General features: G+C 46.8%; 1 protein-coding gene across 9 annotated transcripts in view; it reads right to left on the minus strand.

The window, feature by feature from the left end:
• The window catches only part of SCUBE2 (signal peptide, CUB domain and EGF like domain containing 2), a 676704-nt gene that overhangs the window by 577413 nt on the left and 75237 nt on the right, over positions 1–24054 (minus strand). For 8 of the 9 annotated variants that reach the window (XM_078680979.1, XM_078680981.1, XM_078680980.1 and 5 more), the window contains exons 3-4: positions 21872–21997; positions 17059–17193 (exon numbers count right to left, since the gene is read on the minus strand). In XM_078680979.1, coding sequence (XP_078537105.1) covers positions 17059–17193; positions 21872–21997 — 261 coding nt within the window. The remainder of the gene's footprint in view (positions 1–17058; positions 17194–21871; positions 21998–24054) is intronic. The other variant, XM_078680977.1, reaches the window with a different exon arrangement.

The raw sequence follows: 24054 nt of genomic DNA on the forward strand, positions 1-24054 counted from the left end.
TTATGACTTTGATGAGGATACCCCTGGAAGAGAACTAGGATTACAGGTAAGTAACTAACCCTTCTCTTCCAGGGGATCCTCATCAATAGTCATAAGCACTAGAATAGAATAGCGAGCCTCACCTCATCCCCCTGCGGGCAAAGGAACATAACAGTAAATTAACCAATCAGGTTAGATAACCAAGCCTGGAACAGATAAAACACTATCCGAAAAGATTGCTCAAGGAGGCTTGGCCCACTTGAGTATCAGCCCTGGATTCGGATTCTAGGCAGTAATGCCTTGTGAAGGTGTGACCCGATCTCCAGGTTGCAGCCTTGCAAATTTCTGACATTGGAACATCATGCAAGAAAGCCACTGTGGTCCCTTTCCCCCTAGTGGAGTGTACTTTAGGCGATAACAAGGGTTTTTTAGCCAACTGGTAAGCCAATTTTATGCAGGACACGATTCTTCTGGAAATGGATCTTTTAGAGGCTGGGAAGCCTGTTCTTATGGCACCATAATTCAAGAATAATTGATCAGTTTTTCTTATGCCCTGGGTACCCTCTAGATAGAATTTAAGCACTCTTTTGAGGTCCAAGGAATGCAGCAACCTCTCCGCAGGAGTCGCGGGGTTTGGAAAAAAGGATGGCAGGGAGATTGACTGATTAATATGAAAATCAGACACAACCTTAGGCAGAAAAGAAGGGTGAGGCCTTAATACAACTCTGTTATGGTGAAAAACGGTGTAAGGCTCTTTTGCACACAGCGCTTGGATTTCACTTCCTCTGCACGCTGATGTGATCGCTACCAGAAAAGCTGCCTTCCATGTCAGATGCTGTAAAGAAGCCTTGTGAATGGGCTCAAAAGGAGGACCCATTAATTTGGACAGCACCAGATTCAACTCCCATGGAGGAGAAGTGTTTCGAACAGGGGGATATACTTTCTTCAACCCCTGTAAGAAGTCCTTAACCACCTGCATTTGGAAAAAGGAAGGTTTGTTGGGTGACTTTCTGAACGCCGTAATGGCTGACAAATAGACCCTGATTGAAGCATATTTCAAACCTGCTTTAGCTGGATACAGAAGGTAAGGAAGAATGACATCTTCCTGCCCCTTCGTAGGGTCAAAGTGATTTTCAACACACCAAAGGAAGAACCTCTTCCACTTGAAAGCATATGACGCTCTTGTGGAGGGCCTCTTAGCCTCTTTCAAAATGTGCATGCAATCTTGTGGCAGTTTCAAGTGTCCGTATTGAAGGACCTCAGGAGCCATGCTGCCAAGTTCAGTGAGGGAAGGCTGGGATGGAGAATCTTCCTGTCCATCTTGGTCAGTAGGTCCGCTCTGCAAGGCAGTCTCCTGTGTGGGAGCACTGACAACTGAAGAAAGTCCGGGTACCACCTCTGCCGCGGCCAGTCTGGAGCTATCAGAATCGTTTTCATGTTGGATCTGATGAGCTTGGACACCACCTTCAGGATCAAAGGCAGAGGAGGAAAGGCGTAGGCAAATGTCCCTGACCAATCCATCAAAAGAGCATTCCTCCTTGTCCCTGGACGGTGGAATCTGGATGCCAAGGCGTGGCATTTTTTGTTTTTGTCGTCTGCAAACAAATCTATTGATAGACGACTACATCGATGGAAAAGATCTGCCACTACCTCGTCGTGTAGCACCCAGTCTGGCTGATCTTCGAAGTGTCGACTGAGCGCATCTGCTTTGACATTCTGCTCACCTGGAAGGTGCACTGCTACTACGGAGAGGTTTCGAGGTAGTAGCCAGTGCCAGATCGCTTGAGACTCCAGGGCGAGAGGGCGAGAGCGCGTACCCCCCCTGCTTGTTTAGATAAAACATGGTGGTCGTGTTGTCTGTTTGGATCAGGACTGAGTCGGACTTGATCGAAGGTAGAAAAGCTTTCAGAGCCAGGTGGACTGCTCAAAGCTCCAACATGTTTATGTGGTAGGACTGTTCCTTTGTGGACCACCGGCCCTGCATTTGAAGGCACCCCATGTGTGCCCCCCCATCCCTGCAGAGATGCATCCGTTACTAACGATTGCACTGGAACTGGCTGGTGAAAGGGGACTCCCACCAACAGATTTTGAGGTCGAATCCACCACTTGATGGATGATTTTGCTGCTTGGGAGAGCACGATCCGATCTTCCCAGTGACCAGTTGCTTGATCCCATTTGTCTTCTAGATCTTGCTGCAACTGTCGCATTCTCAGCCTGGCGTTGGGGATGAGAAATTTGCAAGAGGTCACTGACCACAGCAGAGATGCAACTTGCCTGACTGCTTTGTGTTCTGTCTGGAGCAGAATTCTGCACTTCTGCTGCATTGAAGAAAGTCTCTCCTCCGAAGGAAACGCTCTTCCTTTGTTTGTATCCAGAGTAGATCCTAGATAGTGGATCATATGAGTGGGCTGCTGCACGGACTTCTCCATGTTGACATGAAGGCCCAGGTCGTGTAACTGCTGCAGACAAACTTGGAAGTCTCTCCTTACTTGTCGAGGAGATGGCCCTTTGAGAAGCCAATCGTCCAAGTAAGGGTAGACGAACAGACCTCTTCTGTCACTGCCATGCACTTGGTAAAGACTTGTGGGGCAGACTTGAGCCAGAAGGGTAAGACTTTATACTGATAGTGTTTGTGTCTGACCACATACCACAGATACTTGCGATGATGCCAAGCAAAGGGTATGTGGAAGTACGCATCTTGGAGGTCCACCGAACACATCCAATCTCCTACTTGCAGATGAGGATATATTTGATGAAGGGCCAACATGCGAAACTTTTCCTTCACAATGACTCTGTTCAGAAGGTGAAGATCAAGGATCGGTCTGAACTTGTGCTCCTGATCTTTTTTGGGCACAAGAAAGTACCTGGAGTGGACTCCCTTCCCTCGCTGGGAAGGAGGAACCTCTTCTATGGCTTGCTTTTGAAGAAGAGCTTTCACCTCCTGTCGGAACAACTTTAGTTGGTGAGGACGAGATCTTTTTTGAGGAATGTCCTTTGGGAGCACACGGAAACGTAGTGTGTATCCATTGCGCAGTATATTGAGCACCCAACGATCTTTTGTGATGCTGCACCACTCTGCCAGATGATGTGAAGCACTTCCTCCCACTGGAGTGGGCAATGGCGCCAGAGGAAGCCACTGCTCATGGTTTTCCTCCCGTTCTAGCCGTGGTAGAGGACTGTTGCTGGTGTCCACCTCTACCTCTGTTCGATTTACGGCCCTGATATTGAGACTTGCCCTGGTTTTTCTTCACTTCCTTCAGAAGGTGGAAGACGTCGAAGTAAGTCAAAAAAGTTGTGAAAAACAAAGATTATTTCTGACTAAAATCAGAAAGAAGTGGAGCTGTGTAACCAGGATCCTTCCTGAAGGAGCCAGAAAGAACAACTGACCTAACTGTCACCCCTGAGGCATGATGGGAAGATAGGTGCCAGTTTATTTCTATGTGGCTATGAGTTAGCTTTTCAGTCTTTTTAGACTGTGTTTTTGCAATGCAGCCTGGGAGCTGTCTATGATTTCAGTCCTTTATGAGAGTTTCTGCTGTCTGCTAAGCATTAAAACAGATTCAAAACATGGTTTATTGTTATTTATCCCGGTTTCTAATGCATGTTTTCATGATATAATGGGGAGTCCTTGCAGCATTATTCAGCTCTGGTGTGTATGAGGCTGCAGTTGCTATATATATATATATATATATATGTGGGTCACATATATGATTGTGTTTCCGGAGTCCCGCGCATGGGCGGGAATATTCTAGTGCTTATGACTATTGATGAGGATCCCCTGGAAGAGAACAGTGGTCTTCAGACTTTTTAATGCTGTCCCGTCCCCCCTCGTGATAAAAATAAATCATCCGGGCACCCCTCAGAATTTTTCACAATAAGTCTATTAAATAAATAGTCAATGTTTAAATAGGTCTAGACATATTTAAACACTGAAGTTAAGTTCTGTTATCGTTTTAAAAATGCAATCAAAATCATGATTGCAAAACATACTATTCTGGTCAGGCAGGCCTTACTAACGAGTAAAAGTCCCTTTCCTTTTGAAACATACTCCCAGCTAAGATATAATGACAAAAGATGTTAGTGAAGGCCCATTACAGAGCGGATTACTGCAGCTCATTTTTTGAACACTTAAAACAAAGCACTGTTATCAGCATACCCCACTGGGATCACTTGAGGGCCCTGCCCCCTTGTTCCGGCCCTAGAAGGATGCAATCTGTATATGGAATATTCTTGCACCATTAAATATGCTTTTGGATGGTCAAATTCTGAACTACGTAGTTTAAACTGTGTTATTATGAGCCATTAAGCTTTGAGATAATACCAGTAAAATGGTTCACGGGTAACCTGGCATTTTACAACAAAGTGCTTCTTTTAGCTCAGTATTTCACCATATATCATCTAGCCAACTAAAACAATTCCCAATTCCTCCTACCAAGCACGGAATGATCTCAAATATTCCTCAACGACAGATCCAGATTTAGTTGCACACACATCGCCATGCAAGAACAGAACACATTAAACTCAACTGAAAGAAATTTTGGGCCCACATGTTAAGCAATCTAAATCCCTGTTGAGCTCCCTGGGCAAGTAGTAGAATTGGAGGCCGTAACGTTCCAGATTTAGGTGGCAACTAAGAGTTATTATTAAATATTAAAGCTTAAAGACAGCTCACACCAATGAGATGGGAAAGAAGAATATTAGGACAGTAATGGATGAAATGAGGAGATCCATGTTTTGTGATCCTCCTTGCCACTGATGATAATTGGGAGAATAGCATAAGTAAAATTATTGTTTTATTGAAGTGTCTTTACTCTCTTCAGTAAGAAGTTTGCCAGATGGCAAGAGGAATTTTCAGTCAAATGATTAAAGTGGCATCTTAGCTGGTTGGACAAGGTAGGGGCAGTCCAGAGTCCACATGGAAACACTCACAATTGGTCAATTTAGATTTGTATTACTTATCTGTGCAGTTGTAACATTCATGTGCATTGGCTTGATGAGGCCTCAATCAGGAGAAGCCTTTGCCGTCTAGTTGTCGTGGAGGAGTGGAATGGTCCTGTATCTTCAGGTCGTCATGAAGCTGAAGGTACATGGTACCCATTTGATTACGTACATGGCACATATACAGCTCAACATGGTACTAATATATTCTTGGGCCAACAATGTTTCACAACAATGCACCATTATGGAGTCTGCTGTGGGTGGCTGCCTTGCAAGGGGAAGCTGAAAGCACAGGTTGGCTGAGGAGGCATGTGTGTAATTAAGAGATGTATGTGAAGACTGGCACATTATATGAAGCAGCCAAGGAAAACTTTGGACTGGATGTGTGTCAATTCCAGAGATGTGTCATTGGTACAGCAACACTGGGGCCCACAGATCCCTAATTATTGCTTTATTTTACTCCCCAAATTGCAGTTGGGAGTAACTTTTCTTGCATGCACTAGGGCCCATGGCACCCTGGCTATGCCCCTGGTCAATTCTTGTTGCATACACCAACCAAGGCAATACCAATCTCATTGGAATGGTTTCCTAGGAGACTCCCAGAACCATGGTTTTTTTTAGACTGCTACTTGAGGGTGTCCGAATTCAACAAAATAAGTAGGGTGTTACAAAGTGAAGAGCAAGCCCTGCAGTTAACGAGTAGAAACAAATGGAAATGTAGTGTGGTGGTACAACATTAGAAATATCAGGTGCAAAGGATTAATTAGGTGATTATTTCTATGATTGATTGCTCACTAAAGCACTGTACAGTGAGGTGACATCCAAAAGCAAAAATGAGGTATAAATTTGTAGTGTTGGCACTAATGCTGGATAAACGTCGGACAATAATGCATTGACTTCAGAGATGGAGCCAATTTTCTGAGAATGGTGTAATGCGGTCATTTAATGGTTTGTGCAAGAGGAGAGAACAATGGTTAAAGATAAGAGGGACTGGAATCAGATTTTGAAGGGTTTAATAATGGTCCAGTTGATCTTGATAAAGATGTTGCTACAGAATCCTATTAGGAGTAAGCGAATCATAGGTATATCTATGGACGTCTTTTAGAAATTGAGTGTTTATGTAATTTTTGTTTAGTACACCTTCTCTGGAAATTATCGCAACCTAAATGACCATTGACATGTTACATAGTGTTATATTGTTAAACACCCACACACACCCACACCCCCCATTCCCCCTCTAAAGGCACCATGGACTGCACCTCAAGGCTCCAAGCATTATAGGCATCTAATCATTTACCACCTCAGCACTACCTGCATTCATGTTAAATTGATACAGGTCTATTCTCTCTCCCATCTTCATATTAATCATCCTGGAGAGGAGGTTGCAAATCTACCACACCTACCTACTCACAGAATGGCATCAAATCCATATAATGGGTACTGGTCCCTTAAAACATACCAGACAATAGAAGCATTGGACAACTGCATGCCTCAGAAGAATGACGAACTCCTTTGGCTTATGAATAATGTACATAATGCTCCAAACACACCCATAACATGATCTAACAGACACTATTCAATGCAATTGATTAGTAAACAATAAATTAGTCTACTCCAATTTAGCTACTCAATATACAATCGCTCTCACGTTTAAACAATTTGAAACATCACCAAATGCAATTTCAACAGGCTACCTAGATTCCAATCATAAATAATCTCAGAACTGTTAAGTGCACCCAGAATTCAAAATCAATACAAGACCATAAAATGTGGGCGGAATGGATAAACAAATGCAGATAGAATAAGGATTACTTCAGAATATTCAAGGGAGCCTTCATAACACATATTATAACAGCTGGGCCTTGGTACTTGTTTTTCCAAGGAACCACATAACTTTTACACCTACTCCCACAGGAAAGAGATTGGAGAGCAATTTTTTCGATGAGAATCAAAAAGGAGAAGGAGAAATCTAGTTGTGTAATGGGTATCATATCTAAGATAACTGATTCTGCTACAAGAAGCTCGGACACCATTTGTGTTCACAATCAACAATAAAAAACTCAACCCAATGCCGTCAGTAGATTATCCTCTCCAGAATTTGTGAATAATCACATGAACTGATGACTGCTTCATTTCGCAGCCACAGTAATAATTTTTAAAGATAATGGGATTCTAATTACCTGAATATACCAGTCAATCGGGATACACAAACGAATGTCTTGTATCCAATTGACTGCTAAACAATTGGAGGCAGGAGATAGCCTCTTGGGGGCCCTTTTCTCATTCTAACAGAACCTCTCTTTGTCTCAGCTTCCTATTGAGTTGAAGGAACCTCTTTAATGAAATGTTAGAGTCTGAATAAAACAATACCAAAAACAACAGTGGCGACTGTTTTCAAACACAGCAAATGTCTACAGATGTTTTCCTACTCTTGTACACAGAAGTAATTTAAATTCGCCAAGTAACCTATTACAATATCTCTAGATCTAATTTACATTTTAGAGAACAATGCAGGTCTTATGTGAATGTCCATACGTGCCCCCCACTGTGGAAGTGTATTGTCCCATCTCAGTGCATCTTTTGTTGCCCGCAGTTAAAGGCTACACATATTTTAAAAGTCATTTGTATTTGTGCTAGTGGGCATTACATATCAGCTTCTAGTAGCAAGAGTTCGGGCAGCAGGCAAGCCCGCATTTATTGCAGCACGTGTCTCCTTTTACACTGCAACTCACTATTATTGTAGCTGTTGATGGTCTATGTTTTTCTAAACTAGTGGCGCTGGGTGTAGAGACCTGCATTGTGCTGCCATTGCCCCGCTTTCATATTTACATACCTACTCAGACTGGAAGCAACAGGAAGCATCACCTAAACTTGCAAATATATCAATGTGACCCCTAACAGGTGACCCTGAACGAGGAGCAGGGACCCCACTCCGCAGAGTGTACTTTTGGGGAGGCAGAGCATGCTGGCCCTGACAACACACAGATGGAGATCTTTAAATTGAACCTGAAATTCCAATGGTTACTCTGTCCACATGGCCATCTCATTGATCTCAGTATCCCCAACCTCACCCTTAGTTAAAATATTGGCTTGTGTTTCAATCAGAACCCTTCCCTGAAAAAACTCTTCTTTGAAAAAGAATTGCATCAACTAGCTCTCAACTGCAAAGAACATCAATACCGACATGAATAAAACAAACAAGGCTCACCTTACCCAAGCTAGCATCCCAACATTGGCTTCTTGTCATGAAACAGCAGCTGAACCGGAACAGATATGAACATTTGAGTAAGAGTGCCAGTATGCATCTAAAACGTAATGCCAAACCACATTGCAACATGCTGTCCGCACCTTGTGACACTCTACATCAACAGAGTACCAACATTAAACAGGGTTAGATTCAATATCCTACTCATGGCAAACTTGCAGCACGGTTCTGAGCTCAAAAGAACCATATTACGTTTTAAAAACTACCCAAGACTAAACACTTTCCACAAAGCCTGTGGTGAGGGAATAGTTTTGACCACTTTGAGATATTTGGGGAACTGACTGGGACAACCATCAGTTCAGGTGGCATATTTGTCATTAAGCTGTTTTTTGAGATATATAAACACATAAAACACAATTAGAAAAAAATAATCCTTGCTGATATTTCTATCTGGATTCCCACAAACATGTTCTAGGAATTACTTTGTGTTTCTGTTTTGTGGTCATGTCAGAGTTAAACCAGTATAACCATTGCAGATGGAGCACGTGAACATTTATATGAAGCCTCTCACTTCGCATAATATTACCTTGAGTAACTACGCTGATGATACACCGTTGATACTGCCTCTTAATAGTCAGCAGGATGCGGCACATTCATTTTAGACCTGTCTAGCAGACATCGTAAAGTGGATAAATGTTAATTCCCTTAAATTAAATGGGAATAAAACAGAATTCCCTCTGCTATACAGCAAATAAAGATGCCATTAACCCCTAACTTGTGGCCACTACCCACAGTGACAGAGTTGCACCCCTCTGTGGCTGTTCGTAATTTAGGAGTCACCTTTGATGAATAACTGTCTCTTGAGAGGCACATTAATAAAGTGGCTTGGGTTTGCACTGCTCTGTGGCCTCCGAGAACTGTTCCCGGTGCTACCTGTCCAGGCAAAATCCCCAATAGCACGGAATGTTATACTGAGTCGACTTGGCTATTGTAATGCTCTTCTTGAAATTCCGGAGTATCTGGTTAGGAAATTGCAAAGAGTTCAGACAGCTTCTCCTAAACTAACATTAAAAAGACCCAGAAGATCCTCTGCATCGACTGCCCTTAGATAACTCCACTGGCTTCTTCTTCAAGTCTATGTGCATGCAGGGCCCTTCAGAACAAAGGCCCTGTGCTGCAACGTAGACTGAAAATATATGTCCCCAGGAGTCCATTACGTTCTGCCACTGCAAATCTCATTCAGATACACAGTTTCTGAAAAGCCCAAGGTGGATGAGCCTTTTCAATGAAAGCTGCCCAGTTGTGGAACAAGCTTCCGCACAGTCTAAAAGCACACAGGGATCTGTTGAGATTCAGAAAAGCCCTGATGACTTGGTTATTTCCAAAGCAGTAGATGCCTGAAGCAGTACACCATTCTGTGTCTCCCCCTCTAAATAACTTTACGCTTCAGCATCAGGATACCAGTCTTGGGCACAGTGCGCTTTACAAATTCTACAAATAAATACATATATGGTTCACACAAATGTAAGAGTAATTATGTTTCTCCCTGGACACAATGCGGACATAAGACACAAAAAAGAGGCTCTAGGGGGGCGTGGCCAAGATGGCGACGGAGTGAGACGTTCTCTGCGTCCCCTCCGGCGCCGAATTTCACAAAGCACCGAATAGCACCCCCGGAACCGTGCTTTGACCGGTGGTTCTGCTGTCAAGGGGCACCGGAGCATAGTGGCTGAGTGCTGGTGGCGGCGCTGGTCCCTCGGGGGCGTCCCACGAGGAGAAGCGCGCTTTTGGAGCGGAGGCGGCGGAGGGCCTATCCGACGCCGGACTGGAGTAGAAGGGAGGCCGACAGGAAGTGCAGGCAGAGCGGTCGCCGTGCTGAACTGAAGGTCGGCCCGGTATCTGGAGCGGCGCCTCGATAGATTCAGCGACCGGCGGGATTCCCGGAGGTCGGCGTCTGCCCCCCTGCCCCCCGCCCGTGTGTAGAGCTGTGTGTGCGGTGGCGGAGCCGGAGGCTGAGTGCGGTCCGGCGGAGCAGAGTCCCTGCAGACCGGAGGGAGGTGAGCGCCTGGAGGCGGCCGGGGGGCTCAGGGCTGCGATATGGCTCGTGAAGGGCACCGGCTGAGCCGGACTGCTGGGCTGGCCTTGCGAGGAGACGACATTGGGCTCTGGCCGGAAGCGAAGACGGCCTAGTGCGGGCTAGGCGGCCACCTGAGTGGGTCAATTGAGGATTGCGGCCACAAGTAGCCTACGCTTACAAGGCTCCGTGATCGGCGGCGGCCTCTAATGGAGGGGGAGGCGAGACGCCTGGAGCCTCAGCTGCGGCCTACACCCTGAGTGAAGCTTGAATTGGAGGGCCTGGTCGTGCAGCGACCCCGGGCGACATTTTCCCACGGAGCAGTGGCCCAGGCGTGTGAGACGCTCTCTGGTCTTTGGGGGCACGCGCACCATTGACCTGTGACCTGGTGGGGACTGCAAGATCCGAAGGGCTGGCAGTGCAGAGGAGCGGACCTGCTTTAGCGGCCCTAACACTTCGAAGAAGGTTCCAGGGAGGCCCGCCTCGGTCGCCCCACCGCGTGGCCGGCAATTGACGTCGTGGGTTGTGGTCGCCGGCGATTTGTGGTCGGCCTGGGGAAACGCACACGACCGGTCTTGAGATGGCGAACAACCAGAGGAGGGGGAAGACTAACAAGGATGGCCTGTCCAGGGGCTCCCATCTTCCGCCATCGCCTGGGGGGAGCTCCTCTTCCGCGTCAGGGGACGGAGAGGCGCCGGTCACGAAAGCATTCATGACTGAGCTGTTTGCTTCCATTAAGGATGACATCTCAGAGCTGCGGTCCCAGCTCGCGTCGGACCTTAGAGAGGTGAGGAGAGACCTGGATGGAGTTGGCGAGAGGGTAGCCACCCTGGAGGACCATGATCTTACCCTGGCTAATGATGTCCATCAGCTGCAACAGGATGTGCTGCGTCTTAGGGAACAGAATCTGGATCTGCAGTCCCACGCGGAGGACCTGGAGAACCGCTCCAGACGGAACAACATCCGTATTAAGTCGGTGCCGTGGGACGGGGAGTCCGGAGATCTGAGAGGCTATGTCCTGGAGCTGTTCCGGCAGATCCTGGGTGACGAAGAACTAACGGATGTTAAGATGGACAGGGCCCATAGGGTTGGTCTTCCTAGGCGCGGAGGGGGCCCTCCGCCTGACATCCTCGTTTGCGTCCACGATTTTCAGTTGAAAGAGCGCATTCTGAAGAAGGCCCGGGAGGCTACATCTATCCAGTTTCGTGGGCACCATCCGCAGTTGTACCAGGATTTGGCGGCTTCTACTCTGCAGAAACGGCGTGAGTTTAGACCAGTGACTGCCTTCCTGCGGGACCGCAACATTGCTTACTCCTGGGGCCACCCGTTCCGCATCATATTTCGTTGGAACAACAGGCTTGAACAGATCAGGTCCCTTCAAGTGGCCATGGATCTACTGGGGATCGACGGACCGGATGCTTCACCTGGCGATGGGAGTCCCTCTGCACGGGGCCGGCGAAGGTCCCCCTCCTGGCACAGGGTGGGCGGGGAGGGGGGGAGGAGGGTGCCTGATAGGCCCACCAGCATGCAAGAACGGGTCGACGCGGTGGCCTCGGTTGCCACTGTCACGCTGTCAGCCTCTCAGCTTGGTTCCGGGGCGGCGTGATTTCTGAAGAGAGATCTGGCAGGCGCCGGAGGGGCGCACCCCTGCAGGTACCGTGGGTTCATATGTACTTTGTGAGAAGACGCCCAGGTACGAGATTCGAGGGGGACATCGGCCGATGTCTCCTAGCCCTACCAAGGAGGACTCTTTTGGACTTCTGATGGTTTGTGAGGGGGTTTTCGGGGGGGGGAGGGTCTTGGGGGGGCTGTTTGGGGTGTTGGGGTTGGGGGGGGGGGGGGGGATGGTGGTGACGCGGTCGTGCTGTGGATAGTGTTGTGTAGTGTTGAGAGGGAGATTGTGTGGTGTTGTTGGTATGGGGAAGGCGAGGCGGGTGGGCCTTGGACTCGAGGTTGGGACAGTGGGGAGGAGGGCTGGCGGGACACTGTTCTTCACGTGGGCTGTAACCATGGTTTCTTATGGCAGGGGGTGGTGGGCTTGCCCCCGAGTTATGCAGGATTCTGGTTTTTGTCTCCCGATGCCTGTTAGCATAGGAACCTGGAATGTCAAGGGACTGAACTCGCCGCAGAAACGGCAAAGGGTGTGGAAATATATAACGGATCACCATTTAGATATAGTGGGTCTGCAGGAAACTCACCTTACACGCGCAGATGAACTGCGTCTCAAGCATAAGGCTTATCCTCTGATATACAGATCCTCTGCGTCCACAAAGCACAAGGGGGTGGCCCTCCTCTTCCATGCTTCGCTGCGTTTCCAACCTGAGGCGATCCGCACGGACAGGGAGGGCCGCTGGTTGATGGTGAGGGGGCTGGTTCAGGGGCGGCTCTGTACCTTTGTTGTGTTGTATGCTCCTAATACTGGCCAGAATAAGTTTCTGCAGGGCTTACTGCGTAAAGTGGGTGATTTTGTTGAAGGGCAGTTGTTCATCATGGGGGACTGTAATTTGGTGTGGGACGGAGCGCTGGACTGTTCTGGCTCTCGCAGGGCGGATACTGGTGTGTTCTCAGAGGTGTCACGGCAAAAAGTTGAGGACATGGGGTTGGTTGATGGGTGGCGGTTTCTACATCCAACGTCCAGGGATTACACGTTTTTTTCTCATGTGCACCGCTCGTATTCCCGACTGGACCATATATTCCTAGGCCAGGCTCTTCGAGGAGATGTCCTTGACTCCACCATACTGCCCCTCTCGGTCTCGGATCACAGCATGCTGGTGCTTACACTGCGCTGGTCGTCGACAGGCTCCGGGCAACGGAAGTGGTATTTCCCGGCCTCGGTGCTTCGGGACGAGACTTCTAACAAGGCGCTGCGGGTGGCCATTAGGGAGTTCTTTGCCCTCAACCCACCGTCTGATACCTCGGTGGCCAACACGTGGGATGCCTTTAAGGCGTCCATCAGGGGCACTTGCTTGGGCCTTAACGCACAACTCAATAGGGTGCGACGCAAGGAGAGGGAGGCTCTGGAGGCTGAACTGGCTGCTCTCGAGCAGGCGCATAAACTCAACCCCTCGAGGGTGACCCTCCGGCCCCTCACGGCGGTACGGGGGAAACTGAGGGCCCACTACAGTAACAGGGCGGAGTTCACCCTACTGAGGCTGGGCCGTCAGTCCTACTCTTGTGGTAACAAGGTGGGGAGGCACTTGGCTCGACAGCTTCGTGACAGGCGGGAGCGGGAGTACATTGGAGGGATCCGTGACTCTGCTGGACAATTGCAGCATCGGGACGAGACGAAGGCGGCCATCTTTGGTCGTTTTTACTCGGACCTATACAAGGGGGACCGATTGGGAACGGCTGCTCAGGAAGATTACCTGGGGCGTCTACCCCTTCCGCAGGTGTCTAAGGAATGGAATGAGCTCTTAGGGGCGCCGATTACCAGGGAGGAGGTGCTAGCGGCTATTAAGAACTTGAAGCTTCACAAGGCGCCTGGACCGGACGGGTACACTGCTGTGTTTTATAAATCTTACGCCTCCGAGCTCTGTGACTTCTTGGTCACCCTTTTTAATGACATGGCCGCCTCTGGTTCTTCCACTGGCTCCTTGGCGGAGGCGATGATTACGGTCTTGCCAAAGCCGGGGAAGGATCCGGCACAATGCGCCTCATTTCGCCCGATAGCGCTTCTTAATTTGGACGCTAAACTGTATTCGGCGATCTTGGCATGTCGGCTACAAGACCTTATGCCGGCACTGATCCACCCGGACCAGTCTGGCTTCATCAAGGGGCGCCAGACGCATGACAACACACGGCGGGTGGTGCATCTGATAGAAAAAGCGGAACGATTCCGTATACCGGCGGTCCTAGTGGGCCTGGACGCCGAGAAGGCCTTCGATAGGGTGGATTGGGGGTTCCTATTCAATACCATGACTGCCTTTGGTTTTTCGGAGACCTTCATCACTATGGTAAGGGCTAATTACTGCTGCCCCCGGTCCCGGGTTGCGGTGAATGGTCATTTGTCAGCATTCTTTGCTCACACTCGCGGCACTAGACAGGGCTGCCCTCTGTCCCCCCTGCTATTCGCGCTGAGCATCGAGCCGCTGGCGGTGGCGGTGCGGGAGCATGAGGGGATCCGAGGTTTACCATTCGCGGGGGAGCAGCATAAGATTTCGCTCTTCGCGGACGATGTCTTGCTCTCTATTGCTGATCCGGAGAGCTCGCTTCCTTGCGTTAGGGAGGCCTTGCTGGAATTTGAGGGAGTGGCGGGCTTTAAGGTCAACTATAGCAAGTCGCACATCCTGAATCTTACCCTGTCGCAGGCGGAGATGGACCGGGTGCGGCCGCTGACACCGTTGGCCTGGGCCGCGGGTTCGATTATCTACCTGGGGGTCCATCTGACTCCGACGGTGGGCGGGCTGTTCCAGGCCAATTTCCCATCCTTGCTGGCGAAATCTCGGGCCGAATTGGACAGGTGGAAGCCGAAGTTTCTGTCGTGGCTGGGCAGAATCCATGCCGTGAAGATGGTCCTCCTCCCTAAATTCTTATATTTGTTCCAAGCCTTGCCTATCCCCATGGGCAGCGATTTCTTTCGGCACCTCAAGACTTCCTTACTGCGTTTCGTGTGGCAGGGGGGTCAGGCACGGGTGTCATATGCAGTTCTCCGTCGACCGAGATCAGAGGGTGGGGTTGGGCTCCCGGACCTGCAGTTATATTACAAAGCGGCGCAATTGAGAGTTTTGGTAGAGTGGTCACAACAGACCTCCGAGAAACACTGGCTCCATATGGACCGATGCGTTGCCGGTAGGTCAATTTGGGACCTGGCCTGGAAACCAAAGAAGGACCGCCCCCTCAATGCATATATCAGCACCCCCACCAGCACGGTATTGAAGGTGTGGGACTCACTGGCGGGAGATGACCGTTGGACCACATTCCCTTCGCCGTTTACGCCCTTGCATTACAACCCAGCTTTCCCGCCGGCGCTACACGAGGGACCGTTTGCGGTGTGGAGGGAGGGGGGGTGTCGGGCGTTGACCCATTTGTTCCACGGCCGGGACACCCTCACTTTCGCTAATTGTATGAGAGATTATGGGGTCCCCCAGACTGAGCAATTCCGGCATGTTCAGCTGCTACACTGGGCTACGTCACCTGGAGTGATGGAGGCGGCTACGAGACCGCCGACGCCGTTTGAAGCCTTTATTTTGCGGACGTCTGCCATGAAAGGGGCCATCTCCTTCATTTACCAGCTGTTACTTCGATCGACGATAACTCCTCGACCTCGCTACATGGGGCAATGGGAGGAAATGTTGGGGCGAGATGTCTCGGACGCCGAATGGTCGGCGCTGTGGCGCGACTTGACGTCCTTTAACCATTCCTTGCACTTGAGGGAAGCCCACCTCAAAACGGTCATGCAATGGTATATGTGCCCGACTAGGCTTCACCGCATTTTCCCGGGGACCTCGGATAAGTGCTGGAGGGGTTGCGGACTTCTGGGGGATTTCCGCCATATCTGGTGGGACTGCCCGGTGATCCGTCCGTATTGGGAGGAAATCCTTTCCCATATGAAGGACATATTGACTTATCCCATTGAGGACTCTATGGCTTGTGTCCTGCTAGGGCTGCGTGATCCTGGCCTCGTCTATCAGACCAGGGCAGATAAAAAGATTTTGTGGCTGTGCCTCGGCGCAGCGAAGCTTACACTGGCTGCGGCCTGGAAGAAGAGGGAGGCTCCGGCGATCTCATTGTGGCATGCGCGGCTGTGGAGGTTGCTCAGTCTGGAGAGAGTGGCGGACATCTTCTTGGGCCAGTATAAGAATTTCCGATATCAGTGGGGCCCTCTGGTTACGTTTCTCTCTAAGGGATTGCCCTCGGCCGTATGTCCGGCCTCTGTGAGATCGATGCACCTCTTTCAAGTGTGAAGTGGATCTGTATGAGTGTTGAGTGAATGGCGTCACCACCGGGGGGGAGGGAGGGGGTGGGAGGGGGATGTTGGTTGTTTGGGGTTTTTGGGCTGTGGAGGATCCACAAATTGACTATCTGCATCGCCTGTATGGAACCTGGAGGTCTGGGGTCCGGCACATTGCGGCACTGGTCGTCTTAGTTGGCCCGGCCTACTGATGAGCTGATAGCACACTATGTTCAGTGATCCTCATTGTTATGTTGTCCTGAGCCTGGACTGGATATGCGTTTAATATGCTTGGGTCATTGCTGATGTGCATACAAGGCTTTTACCTTGCTTTTGGGTACTGTGCGGTTCTCCCGCAGCCCTTTGTTTATTTTCCTCTGTACCTCAAAATAAAATAAAAATTTTACAAAAAAAAAAAGAGGCTCTAAAAGGAACATAGAGTAAGATGTCCAGCAGGGAAATGGACTCAACAGTGACATGAAAGAAGACAGTACTCAGTAACAGTCCTGCCAGATCTGTCCATTTCCAATGTGCCCGTGTTACAATTACAATCTGAGTTGGTCTCCCCCTCCCAGTTTCAGTGACTTAAATAGCTTTTTAAAGAGACTGTAACTAGCTCTTATAAGATCATCCTTTCTTAAACATTTATTTCAGTGATTTTCTTTTTACTTTGCCCGTTCTCATAACAACGTTACCATTATTAGGATTAGGATGGTAGATGTGCTGTAGAAAAACAGATATTCATAAAAGGTTGTGTTTTTGCATACTTGGATTCCCATTTTCTCCAACAGAGATTACAAATTACAAATCCTCATTCATTAAGTATATAATATCTGGAGTAATCGTGCTATAGTACCTATTAAAGTTTTTTCTGCAAGTTCTGTTGGGATTTTCGGCAAACATATGCGCCTCCAATTTCATCATTGTTGCTGTGATTGATATTCAAGCTTAAGAAACTGCATAAGAACGTACCTTTTGACCGATGAATGCATGTGTGTTGGTTATCACTTAGAAAAAATCCAGCTTTACATCTGCATTCATAACTTCCCATTGTGTCAACACATATATGTTGACATCCTCCATTGTTAAAAAGACATTCGTCCACATCTGTGGGGAAAAATAAGCAAGATGTAATTGACAAGGTTGATGTGCATGGGGCCACCTCCACACCACACAACACAAACGTTTTTTCAATATCACGGTTTGCTAATGAGTGCACATTATCTGGTTTACCAGCAAATCAGAACTTTGAAAGCCTAGCGAAGACCAGTCCTAAAAAATATCAATGGCATAGTGAGTTTATTTTCTTAAAATGTATAATTATTCTTTAAGTGATCTGCCTACAGTTCTGCATTTGTGAGCGGCCTGCAGGGAACAGAGCCCTGCAGGCGATTCAGCTTCTAAATTGGTCTTCATTTTAGTTCCTTTGATTTCTTTGCCAACGTTCACTTCTCTTACACTACCCATGATTGGAGCATTTAGCTTAGGATGCCTCGGACTTCCTAGAACAGTTTCAAAGAGTGACAGGGATGGACGCTTTCAATAATCACTATCCCTTTCCACCCAGTTCAACTGAAGTAAATCTGACCTACACATATGAAGTTTACTCAACTGGTACCACTCCTGCACCAGAGGGGAAATAATTCACTACTGAATGCTGGTCAGATGGTGTGACCCTTATGAGGGCAAGTGGTTTGGACTTGTGCATAATAGTGTGCCACAGGTGAAGGCACCAGAGTAGAAGTGTTGGACATAAGAACCAGTAACTGGGCAATGCACTCCCGTGTCTACACAGATGCATGGCAGTGGGGTGATGCCAATGTGCTGGCATTGCATGCATCAACATACGCCTCTGCTGAATGGCAGGCCTCTGAGACTGGCAACCATTGGCCATTATTTGCAAGAGCTGAAAACTTTCAATAGGCCTCAACCCCAACTATTTGACTCCTATTTGTTATAACAATCCTTACGTTGCAGCATCTAATTATGGCAGTAAAACAAACTGTACTGCCCGAGGATGCTCTGGTTAAATAGCACTGTATTTAAGATTGGAGAAGGAACTGAGAGTGGAATGGCTTGCTTAACATCGAAATGCATTTCTTGTCTTTGGATCAACTGTAATCAGTCAGACAAAGCACTATCAGGAGGGTCAAGAGAGGAGACACTAAATCTTACCAGATTTTACACATTGGTTCAAGTACCTAGTAACAGCAGCTGTCCCATCTCACCAGTTTCTAACAATCTCTGCCAAGTATAGGAAGGCATCACTTGACATGGTGGATAGAAGACGCAGGGCTCACAGTGCAAGTACACACCTGCAGGAATAACTACTGAGTGTCATACAAAAAATGTAGATGCTTCACAACCGTTTTTCTAGAAATATACATGGATTGATCTGCATGGACAGTGTGGTTGGAATCAGAGATTGTGTGGGCCATGACTTATATAATATGATCTACTGTTGGTGGCTTAAAAAATGCTAATTACCTGCAGTAACAGGAACAGCAGACTAGCTAAGCAGTAGTACTAGGTGACCCCCAACTAAAACTGGTATATAGCACAACCACAGGTCATGGTCAAACTATTCCAGTGGTTTGTGCCAAAGGAGGGAAATGCCTGTTAGATCAAGGGACTCATAGGACGCTTTATATTGTGTGGCATTGGTGCTCTTCCTACATGGTCTGGATTTAGGGGGTTCCTTCTATTTGACACAACTACAACTACAGACAAGCATGGCTGTATTCAAACCCTGGAGGCACCAAAGTGATCAAATGTTTCTTACGGCCCGGATCAATAGGCACAGTATATGTGAGCTTAGAGGCAGGCTGGTTGCTGAACCTTATTGCAGCATGGTAAGGTCGGGGCACACCAGTGTGGTTTGGGACACTCTTCATCGCCCAAAGCCACAATCTGTTGGGGAACCATTCTCTTCCCAGACAGAGGTCATAGGGCTTATCAGTCTAGGATAAACTGCAGAGAGACCCTTTGAGGGAGTCCCACTTCTCTTAGGTGTGGCAAAGGACTCTGTCAAGGATCACTGGTGTCAGTGGCTGGGCAATCCCTGGGATAAGTTGCCACCGGGACATGACAAAAGAGAAAATGGGAACCATGAGGGAAATTTTGAAAGGTGTCCGATATCAACAACTGAACTTTTTGTTCCTAGAGTACCATTTTCAAAAATATATTAATGTTATGGATTAAGACAAGCACCCAAATATTTATGAAGCCATCAGCATTTAAAAGACAACTCCAGTGAAAAAGGATCTTTTGCCAATAAGAGGAGACGTGACATGTAGCTAGTCTGAAGTTCTCGGTTGTTTTTAAGTGGCTTTTATCGCTGGAGTCACCTTCGAACAATGCACCTTCTATTAAGCGTGCCAGTACATCAACAGAGCACCTTCCGCCCATCCCATCATGCATCAGCATACACAGCAGCACACTGTGCTAACGCAAGTCTCGGGACAGCTAAACATACATACACCGCACGGTCACTGTGTTGAGATTCTGAAACTATACTTACAGCAAATATGCGGCTAAAGTTCCATCCAACCTATAATCTGACTTCGTGCTTATCATTCACTATGTCCAACAACTAGAAACCAACCCTGCAAGTTTATATGCGACATTCCAAATAGTCATATTGTATTCAATTTTACTGTTGGCATTATAAAGTAGATAAGGCGACAGAGTCAATGAAGCTGTAAACATTGTCTTTTCCTTGTCAAAGACACCACAGCGATCGCCAGCAAAAAAAGAGTTCACGTAAACTCGCAGAATGAATGCAAATATACATTAATAGTGATCACACCACTGCCAGAAAATACAGGAAAATTAGCTGAAAGGGAAAACCTCACAGCAAGCCCAAAATAGTTGGACTTCGAAGCGAGCAGCACTTCATAACGAGCACATTCTGTATGTTGCTTGAAGGATAAAATGTATAAACACAATTAATGATTGTGCCCAACTTGTGCACTTTTCATCACCAGCAGATGTTTCTCCTTTGCCGAAGGACGCTAATGGAAGATTTCTCATCCCAAGTAAATAAATAAAAGTTCAGTGGGCACCGGTCCAGGACACATTTCTTGCCTCAAGTTAGACAGTGCTCCTCAGCAAAGCCAGCCTAAACTCGGTCGCTTCGAATGAATGCAACGCAAACATGGTAAAAAGCATAAGTAGCAGGGAACATCAGCCAATGGGGCATGAGTGTCTTCTCAACCAACAAAGCATTGGAAGCTGGAGCACAGAAATCCTTTGCAGGTTCATTGGGTATGGAGCATTGTTCAGACACAATAGTCCAATTCTGGTCTGGAAGAGGCTTAATATTAAATGCTGTCATCGCACAAGAGAAACGGGCCCTTCCTTCAGTCATTCTTTGCTGTTGTTTAAAAGGACCTATGCAAATCCATTGTTTGTTGTAGGGAGGGGCTTCAATCTGCATTCCCAAAGAGCAAAGACTCAGAGTTTTTTGCTGGAAAGATAGGCCACACTGCAACTTGTTTTTCTCCTTTATGCACCGCTTTCTGCCATCTAGGTCAATGCCTTCCCATAAAAGTAAATGAGAAATGAATAAACTTCTCATATCTCTTGTGCTCTCGAAGTCCCTGTGAAGCTTCTCTGGAAGCGTAAGCTTTACTCACACATTTAATGTCCAATTCCCTTTGTACTGAGTTGAATCTCAGTAGTCCACTCAGCCTGCAATTCAGTTTGGAGCAACAGTATCTGTTATAGGTACACAAAGACAATTCAATTCATATAGTAGGGTGCAGAAGTGAGGACTTTTTAAAGTTTCTGTTCCCTATTATGTGGCATATGCACGACAGAACCTGGATTTGCAACCTGACCATGTATGGGCTAGATTCTGAGCTGCCCACATAATTGAGATCTCTGTGAAAACACATGTGTGCACAGATATAAAATGACAAGTGGTGCAATATTTAGTGCATCCTGATATTTACTAGGCAAATACGTAACCCTTGATACATTTTGGCAGGTTAAACCTGCTGGAATTTAAAGCGAAGAAAAAGATCTTGAGACTACCTAGACATGCAGAGTTTGGTACGGTAAGCATGAAAATCTGCATGTTATGCCCCATTTCCACAGCAAAGCACACGATAGGGGATTATTTAAGTAAGTGATAAATTCGGAATACATTGGTGTCAGATTTTATTGAATGCAATAATTATCCCGTTCAAGCATGGGGCACTAATAATAAGGCCCTCATTGTTTATTTTACTTTCTTCAACATCTGGCTTCAACAGCTCAATGGTGTGAATACTGAAAGAATCAGTGATAGGCAACCATAGGGAGATCGTGGGTTCTAGACAGTGGATAGAAAATGGCTAGGTTTTGTGTTATTGGTGTGTGCAGTTAAAAGCTAAAAATGTTCAATTAAAATGTTGGGAAAAAATGTCAATATAAACAAATAATAAAGAAAGACACATTGTATTTTTGCTTTTTGGTCAACAGTTAACTACAATTACAAACCTGCACAGTTTATATTTCGTAATTTCTCCTGTTTGCAAAAGACACCAAAACGTGTTAAGTGTAATAAACAATATTAAAAAAAAGCACTTAAGTATATTTATTGCCTGTGCCATTTGCAAAAAAAAAAGTTCTAAATATAAAAAGAAGAGATGAAACACCCCCTCGTGCTTTGACTGTATCGTCCGTGTGCTTCTCCCAAGGTTTGTTTGTGAACATCACACACTTCAGAGCCTTTACAGATCGCAATCAGTGTGAACGCTTAAAGTGCCATTAGTACAAGTGGTGAAAGCCGCCTCCTTACCGAGACAATTATGACCATCGTCCGCCAACATGAAGCCATCAAAACAAGCGCAGCGGTAATTGCCTGGAATGTCGAAGCATTCGTGGACGCAGCCGCCATTGTAGTCGTTGTTGCATTCATCAACGTCTGCGGAATAAAGCAAGAGTCAGTAAGATGGATGCCCGCAGCTCCCCCGACATAGACAGGTCATGGCTTGAGGGCAACGGAGAGCGGGGACCGCTTCATTCAGAAGAAGGCCTGCAAGGGGACGGGCACTGAACACCGCACCCTGGACGCCGTGGCAGGTACTGACGCACAACTACAACAATCCACCCATGCCAAGCAGCACCCGCATGGAGAACGTGCCCAACAACACATCCTCAACCCGCTACTCGGCACCATACCTGTGTGTGTGATAGGATTGTCACGTGCATGGCTGTGGGTAACAAGGCCACAACAGAGCATACTGAGCACACCGAGATAGTATTAGGGATATCGGAATGATTATACTTCAAGCAATGTACAACAAAACAAACAAAATTAAGATTGTCCTTGCTGCACTAATGCCACAAAGACGCAGTGGTTGCAAAATACTTGAGAGAAAAAATGTGTCACAAGAAACGCCTTTGTATGAATTTATCATACTACAAAATTAAATTAAATGCAATTTAAGGAATAAGAATAATTATATTTCAAGTTTTTAAAACTTTTTTTTATAAAAACCTGCAAGGCTTTTGGCTTGCACAATAATATGGGGTCAATGATACCGGATGTGTCCAAAACGAACCTGCCTAATTGCAGAGGCCGTCTCCTCAGTCAATTTAATATTGTGCCTTCCTTTTCAGCCACAGACTTGCCAGCTCTTTATGGGAGCAAAATATACATTTGCACAGCAGAGTATAGGAGAGGAAGCAACATGGGTGTTTTCACCATGGGACTGTGCTTCACTGGAGTTCTCATATGGCTGGAGGTGCAGTCGGCCCTCTTGAACAGGACATTGTTTTTATATGTAGCATAGAGAAGAATGTGTCAAAGTACCTTTGCTGTAACTGGAAATTAGAACGTGACGGAACCTCACGTACATCAGATCATTAGACTAAATAAGCTGTACTGTAACTGCTTTTCAAAAAGCCTACATCAATGTGGATCAGATGTGTTCACCTTGTTTTTACTATCCCTGCCACTCTTTCTGGGCTCTCAATGCACGGTCGAGTTTACAGCTCGAAATTTCACAGTTCACTTCTTATTTAAAAAATTTAAAGTTTTAGCATTTCAAATTTAAATATTCGACTGTGCTACGGTCATTTTAGTTATTTATGTGGAAATATATTGCCTCACATTTCACTTCAATGCAGCGCTTAATATACATTCCATCAGGAGCTCAGAAAGTGCTGCTCTTCCTGGTTGTAAGCAATTAAATATTGAAAAGCATAATGTTCAATACCTCCTCAAATACGAGTCTCAGCTGCAAGGTACATGTCAAGTGATGTGTCAACACCAGACCCTCAGAAGCCAACAACAAGAATCAAAAAACCCTTACTAGGTCCGAACTCCAACAAAACCGCTTCAAGATCACGTAGGTGTGTAGCTCGCATTTAATTGTCTTTACTCGCTTACTGGTCTCCTATTGTATTAACGACTGTATGGTTGTACATTTCGGAGCTTAAACCCATAATAATATGGCAAAGAGGGTGCCACAGGAAGGACTTTTTGAGAAATCCACGAAGAGGTGGATGGAAGAAGAAATGGGGACGGACTTAGTTAATCCAGGGGGTTGACATAAAAGTTTGGAGCGATTTCCTCAAAGTCATCAGAGTAAAGACTGCCTGAGGGGCTCCGGATGGAGACGTTTCTAAAACGGCCCAAGCTGATCATACCTCCGCAATAACATGGAAATAAGAAAAAAAGGGTAAGGATTGGTTCTAATACAAGTTGCTGAATAAAAGGGGAGACTCTTTTGGGGAACCCACAGCAATGAACTAAGAAAAGCATCAAATAAAGCACCGTTTTTTAAAGACAATCTTGCGTTAGGATACACCATTACTCAATAATTTCACAACTGTTTAACTCAGTTCGATAAGAACAAGTTGATGTCTTGTTAGTTCTGCATATTGAAAAGCAGTGATGGGAAACTTCAAGTGCCTTAAAAAAAACTAAATTTGGTGTTGTCATGTTGCTGCAGCGAGCTTGGCAGGAATACCTTG

The sequence above is a fragment of the Lissotriton helveticus genome, chromosome 3_1, assembly GCF_964261635.1.
Source record: "Lissotriton helveticus chromosome 3_1, aLisHel1.1, whole genome shotgun sequence".
In the NCBI taxonomy this organism is placed as follows: Eukaryota; Metazoa; Chordata; class Amphibia; order Caudata; family Salamandridae; genus Lissotriton; species Lissotriton helveticus.